Genomic DNA, 7,179 nt, shown 5'->3' on the forward strand with positions numbered 1-7,179 from the left:
ATATTAATGTAAACATATAATAAATAGTGATAATTACATGTACCCGCTGAGTTTGGGTCATCTTAAGTCGTTGGTGGTTCTGGTTTACCTACCAGAAAGCCACACTGAACGTAGGAGCGGCGCAAGCGCATGCGTCAAAGTGCCAATTACGCATAAAATGTCAACATTATAAGCTACTTGGTGTGTGTGAAGTATGGAACAGGCACCAGCGTGAGGAGGAAACGTCACATTACTTGGAGCACTCCATCACGCCGGGATCTCTCTTTGATTGGGAGGCAGCAGAGGCAGTGGTCTGCAGACTGATGTCGCTTCTGAGGAGGCGGAGTGATTCTTCTCCTGCCCACGACCCACGTAAACGGAGTTCGCTCTCGGACCTACAGCCACACTGTGAGAGACGCCGGGGATGAAGCAACGCGCATGTGAAACGCACGGATTCTGCTCACACACTCCGAGTCGGTTTTAAGGATATAACATCGTTTATTTTTCTCCTGGGAGAGAAAAAAGGCTCTAACTGTTGAGACGTTTTCACTGCTGGCTTTTTTCTACCTTACACATGTCTGTTTCAACCATTTTTACGAGAATTGGGTCATGATCACATCGCCCACTGTCTCTGTCCTGAGAAATAGCACGAATCCAGCGTGGGAGAGCGGCTCCTCCTCGGGGGAGAAGGGAGCAGCGAAGATCAGCCAACTTTCCGTGCATAACACCGTCTCTCCCACAGATCCTTCTCGTCAAGCCAGTCGTCTTCCCATAAAGGTTTTGAAAATGCTCACAGCTCGGGCAGGACACATTTTACACCCGGAGTACCTCCAGCCTTTACCGTCCACTCCTGTCAGTCCCATCGAGGTAAGTATTTGGCATTCTGGTGGAAAATGTTTGCGCTCAGGTACTAATTTGTTAGATCTCAAAGTAAAAGGAGTGAAATCCCACGGCACCAAAGAGTCCAACAATACGTCATTGTTTAAAATATGTGTGGACAAAAATGATTACATATTTTATCTACAGGTTAATGACACGACACTTCGCAGGAAGCCTCCGTCTGAAGTCGTTTTTAACACGATACGGACGGTTTTTTTATTTGCTTCATGTGGATATGGACATAATTGTAGCTCATTTAGTTGCAGATTCATCTCCACATTTAAGGAGGTCATTTTGTGCGCGTGGAAATCGTACAAGCTGGTTTCCTTCTGTGTAAATCGGGCTCATTGTGCCGAGTTGTTTTCAGTTTCGTTCCGCTACAAGTTTATGCGCACTGCGTAAAACGTGCGTAATGCTTAACCAACCATTATATATCAGGTTAAGTAGACATATGAGTGTTTTAATATTTTCTGTGAGTAATTTTATTCTTTTTTTTTTTTTTTCTTCATTATTATTTTGCAGCTGGATGCCAAGAAGAGTCCGCTGGCTCTTTTGGCTCAAACATGCTCGCAGATCGGCAAACCGGACCCACCGTCATCCTCCAAGCTGTCGTCTGTTTCCTCAAATGGATCTAGTGAGAAGGAGACCAAATCTGGGCCGCTGAAAATGAGCGACATTGGAGCCGACGACAAATCTAGCTTCAAACCTTACTCGAAATCCTCGGAGAAGAAGGACTCGAGCAGCAGCCTCAGTGGAGATAAAACCAGTTTCCGAGTGCCTAGCGCCACCTGCCAGCCGTTCACCCCCAGGACAGGCAGCCCCAGCTCCTGCACCTCCGTTTCTCCTCTGCCGTCTGAAGGCAAAGCGGGGGACAAGGAGGAAAAGAGGGAGTCTGACAGCAATAAAAGCAGCACAACAGAGGGCAGTGGTAGCCAAAAAATAAATGGAATTACCTCTGATGGCAACCAACACCAGGAAAACACATCAAAGACTGGCACATCAGACTCCACATCTGTAACCTCCTCGTCCTCCGTTCTCGGCTCTGGACTGGTGGCCCCGGTCTCCCCGTATAAACCCGGTCACACAGTTTTCCCCTTGCCATCTGCTGGCATTTCTTATCCTGGAAGTTTAGCGGGTGCATATGCAGGTTACCCACAGCCGTTTCTCCCACCTGGAATGACCCTTGACCCCACCAAATCCAGCAGCCAGCTTCTAAGCGCGCAGTTTGCAGCTGCCAGCTCGTTGGGATGCAGTAAAGCAGGAACGAGCCCTTTGGCTGGAGCGTCCCCGCCGTCTCTAATGTCTGCCAGTCTGTGCAGAGACCCGTACTGTCTGAGCTACCACTGCACAAGCCATTTGTCCGGCGCTGCCAGCGCCAACTGCGCGCACGACTCCGCCGCTGCAGCTGCCGCCGCCAGCGCGCTCAAGTCTGGATACCCGCTCATGTACCCGACGCACCCGTTACACGGCGTGCACTCTTCTGCTCCGTCTTTCAGCGGACACCCCTTGTATCCTTACGGCTTTATGTTGCCCAATGACCCCCTGCCGCATGTCTGCAACTGGGTGTCTGCTAACGGACCTTGTGATAAGCGCTTTTCCTCCTCAGAGGAGCTCCTCAGCCACTTAAGGACTCACACGGCCTTCGCCGGGACGGAGAAGTTAATATCTGGCTATCCTGGGTCGACATCTCTTGCAAACGCCGCTGCAGCCGCTGCCATGGCTTGTCACATGCACATCCCACCTAATGGCAGCCCAGGCAGCCCCAGCACGCTGGCCCTCCGGGGCCCTCATCATCCCCTCGGACTCAGCAGTCGCTACCACCCATATTCAAAGAGCCCCCTGCCCACTCCGGGGGCTCCTGTGCCGGTTCCCGCGGCCACGGGGCCTTATTACTCCCCCTACGCATTGTATGGACAAAGACTGACGACAGCCTCGGCCTTAGGATACCAATAGAAACAAAGAATTCTACATTTATAAGAGGAGATTTAGGCCCATTGAGTTTTATATTGTATTTCATGCAGGGACTGGATCCCAGTGGGGGATCAGTGTATTTATTTGCGATAGCTTCAAGCGTGACTAAAATAAAAAATGATTATAACATAACTTTCAGATGCCTCAATGTGCATTATTTTACACAGGTTATGGTTGCAGATGTTTATTATAAACCTTCAGTTGAACCGATTAAATTGGGGCACAATTATGATTTTTTTTTTTTTAATTCTCCTGAATCAAAAGAGTCTGACTTGAAACTAAAAGTTTATCTTATTAAATGTGCTTCTGCTGAGTGTCCTGACAGCATGATGGACACGGGGAAAAAAAAAAATCAATCAGAGCAGCTCCTTCAGAACTGGCATTGATCTATGTTTGTAGGGAGCAAAATGTTTTCATAAAGCTTCTTTTTACCAGGAATCATTAAAGCTTCACAGTAACTGGTGATCTTTTTTATTTTACAGTTGACGATATAAAGTAGAAAAATATTCATCAATTGGCAAAGCTAATCTTTTTTTTAAGAATTATTTTCCATTATTTTATACATGACTGTGCACTGAGGTTGTAAAATGCATTTTAAATTAAATAGTTGATTTTAATTTTGGAGCTCATTTCCTCTCCTAACTGCAAGTTTCTGTTTTGGTTTTGCGATGAGGCCAACGGTGGGTTACAAGGCCTACACATGTACAAAGCTTTGCATGTTTTTCTAGAAATATCCTGGATGTGCATGGCTGCTGTAAGCATGAACAGCTTTCTTTTATTACTAAATGTTTGCAGAAATATAAAAAAAAATTACATCTAACCCACTTTAAACACCCAGCTGCTGTAGCTACAATATGTTAAGTATAAATACATTGGCTCATCAAAATGCACCAGATCTACTCAATTCTGAAGATTATTGATTCATCTGAAAACAAAGAACTGATATCACAGAGGAACTTTGTGGGGGGGGGGGGGGGGATCAATGACACAGATGTGGGGCGATTCCACAGCTTTTGTGATTGCTCTAATGAAGCAACGACGCACAGAGCATGGATAAGACGAGGCTTAACCGCTTAATCAGTCCATTAAAACAAATCAGCTAAATCAAGCCAACAGTGTCGTTATCGGTCCTCAGTAAATCAGGCTGTTCTCCAGCAATAAAATCACCATAATGGTCAGATGTCATATTCATCAAACCCACTCATCCTTCATGTAGATGAGGCATAAACATAACTCAGTGATAGATGGTAATAAAGCAGCTAACCCACTATTCAGCACTGCAGCCAGTCTGCCATGAAGCCAGCGTGGGTCATACGTGATGCATCTCTTTTCCTTGCAAACAGCAAATTAATATGATGTGAACACATGGGACTGAGACTGTAAGAGTTATTTACCAAAGTTTAATTGATGTATGAAATCCCAGAATATATTCACAAGCAGATAAACCAGCCAACATACTAGTCAGTACATTTATTTCAAGCCAAGGATCAGCTGTACGTTGTCTAGAGTATGTGGAACACAGAAGTGCGTCTGCACTTCTAAATCTAATATTCCAAAAAGAATTATTTACTTAAATTCATCGTAATGTTTTGTATTGCTCTGCATGTCAAAGTTTTATAGTGAAAAGCGAGGATTAGCTATGGAAATTATAATAATGACAAAGATTATTTTTGTTTTCCTTTATGTTTTACTAAAAAGATGCCAGAGTTGTTGAAATGATAAATAAAAAACTTAATATCAACAATATATATAAAATTAATCCTAAAATATATAAATAAATAAAAAATTTATCACTTGTTGTTGTGCTTATAAATAAGGTGGTTAAGGGAGGGGGCTACACTTAATAGGAATGTTTTATTTCTTATGTATAGCCTATCGGTATGAGGAGATGTTAAATGTCTAAAAAAAAAAAATAATAAGGAAAACTAAATGTTCTGTCATTTTAAAGAAAGGTGTGGAAATGCATATTACTTCAGATGAAAGGTGAATATTATGAGGGATAAGTTTTAATAGTGGCGAAATGCTTCTTCTACAAGTAAAATGGTTTATGTGCCTTCACAATAAAAGCTTAATGTTAAAGCAATACAGAGCTTATTGCTGCAACTTTCCTAGCATAAAAAACTTTATACGATTTAAATACAGAAATAAGAATAAAAATCTTTAACAGCAAACACTAACAACTGTTTGCTTGTGTATAGAGTCTTAATTATGATTCACTAGTTTATGTAACGTCTTTGTTTTAAGATGGTTAAACAAGTTAATCTCTAATAAAATAAAAGCAGTTGAGTTTTAAACTTATATGCAAGTGTGTAGCATAATCTGCCTTCTGGGTTATATTTTAATCATACATATTCTATTAAGAGGATGGGCTTAATGTGATTATAGAGGTCTTGATGTAATTTGGGTAAATCATATGGCCACAGTAGTTGGTATTCATGCCTGTTTATTACATTAACTGACCCAGAGTGCTTTATATATATCTGCCATACATAAGATAAAGTTTATTCCATTTTCATCTCGTTGTGATGGAAGATCTCTTTCCCATATGTTTGGAAGTAAAAGAAACTCTGAGATGAGACACTCTCTGGTTCTGTGAGTCTAAGCTGAACCACAGGGACAGCCCCGCCTGTTTTTCTTTGAAGTGCAGCATGAGCAAGACTCATGGCCTTCCACCTGAAGAAGAGCAGATCAGCACAGTGCGGCCAGTCGCAGACACATGCTTATGTTAAAATTGGTCATTTCTGCACAGCTGCGCACCATGTGTTGCACCGTCCGTGGCCTGTTATGGTTGAAGGCCGTGGACATCGTCACCGCCATGCTGAACTGATGTTGTTCCTCAAAACAGCCGCAGTCGTGTATAAAAACTGTTTTCCATATGCATGAAATACATCCATCAACCCGCTTTCAAACACTTGTCACACATGTTGCAGTAACGTAATGAATTTAACACCCTTTTGTCAGTAATATTAATGATCCAATCAAGGGATTTCCCATAGATACACAAACATTTGCTGGTTTGAACAAACCTTGTTCTGTGCTTATGTTCACTGGAAAAGCAAGCAAATCTCTGTTTGTAGACACAAAAGGAGAAACTGATGACCTTATGCATGTTCAGTCAGCTGAGAAGCGTGTCTTCCATCATCCAGAGAAACATGGTGGTTTATTTTTGCAGGAGAAAGCCTTTTGCTTCTCCAAACAGGCACAGTATTTATCATCGCTCCATCATTTCCTCCCTTTGACAAGCAAAGTAAACGGCAGGAATACCAAGTTAAAACTGGGTTTTACTGAGCCGTTGACCTTTGGAGCTTGTCTTCTGCTATTAGTGCGGCATCATAAAATAGAGGAAATGAGCTTGGTATACTGACGTGATCTCAACGTGGACAACTCGGTGTATGTGTAATCTATATACTCACAATTAAGTGTGCCTTTTCGACTCATAAGCCAGCCAATGGGAAGAAGTGGAAAGGGGGAATTTTCCTTTGAAAAAAAACAAAAAAAAACTGTCAACACACAAAGAAGGGAAAGAGCAACAGTGAGTTAAACAGTGGGCCCTTGTCTTTCAGCACTCAACATGCCCTATAATTTACACACCACTGACAGGGGCCATTTTGAAGTCTGTCATAGACAGCAAACTTTTTGTCTCCAAACGTCTTGCTCACAGTAAGCCAACTTCTGCCACGGTTCGGGTTGATTAATGACTTATGGCCTTATTGTGTAGAGGCGGCTAATTAACTACAGACTGACTGAAGAGAAATGCTACGAAAACCCCGCCTCTGATAACCCCAACGTTTTCTCTTTCCTCATCTTGGCATGTGGAAGCTCTTACTGACAAATTTGCAAGAAGCAGATCAACGCTGAGTAAGATGAATGGCCTCTGTGAACGGTAAACAGCCTTTAATTTAACCGTGCTTAAATGTATGACACACTGGCATTGTGCTTCCTCGCCGTTCGTGCTCTCTGACTGGGAAATGCAGCCAAAGTTCCCCCCCGCTGTTGGGTTAAAATTAGGCTTGGCATATTCATGGAGGGAGTTTCTGGGTTCTTGGGCTGGCAAACATGTGTTGGTTGCCTCTTTAAGTTTTCAGCGGCCCCTTCAGACTGACACGCCGAGACAAAGGTAATCAGTTTCTTCAGCAAACTAGACTGAAAACACACCGAACAGGAAAGCAAAACGAAGGAGATTCAAGACAGTTCTTTTAAAAATGTTTAACAAAAACCCAAACCCATAAAAGTATAACACGTATGACTTGAAAAATTGTGACAATCCTCTCCCCTCCTCCCACCCCCCCTTGCTTGTTATTAGGTTTGTTAACATACAGTATTGCAGTGTTTGCAGTCATGTCGACAGGC

At 42.9% G+C, this 7,179-nt stretch overlaps 1 protein-coding gene across 1 annotated transcript; it reads left to right on the forward strand.

Moving 5' to 3' along the window:
- Positions 1-399: 399 nt before the first annotated feature.
- LOC306771778 (zinc finger protein 503-like) lies at positions 400-2,884 on the forward strand. Its single transcript, XM_079261095.1, has 2 exons — positions 400-846; positions 1,381-2,884. The coding sequence occupies exons 1-2, from the start codon at positions 589-591 to the stop codon at positions 2,809-2,811; spliced, it is 1,689 nt and encodes a 562-aa protein (XP_079117221.1). The 5' UTR covers positions 400-588; the 3' UTR covers positions 2,812-2,884.
- The last annotated feature ends 4,295 nt before the right edge of the window (positions 2,885-7,179 follow it).

Source organism: Telmatherina bonti (assembly GCF_933228915.1).
Source record: "Telmatherina bonti genome assembly, chromosome: 21".
Lineage (NCBI taxonomy): Eukaryota > Metazoa > Chordata > Actinopteri > Atheriniformes > Telmatherinidae > Telmatherina > Telmatherina bonti.

Excerpts from the sequence above, each read along its gene's own strand:
- LOC306771778 (XM_079261095.1), top strand. The coding sequence starts at position 589 with ATGATCACATCGCCCACTGTCTCTGTCCTGAGAAATAGCACGAATCCA. Across the intron at positions 847-1,380 it reads CTCCTGTCAGTCCCATCGAG|CTGGATGCCAAGAAGAGTCC; the intron begins GTAAGTATTTGG and ends ATTATTTTGCAG.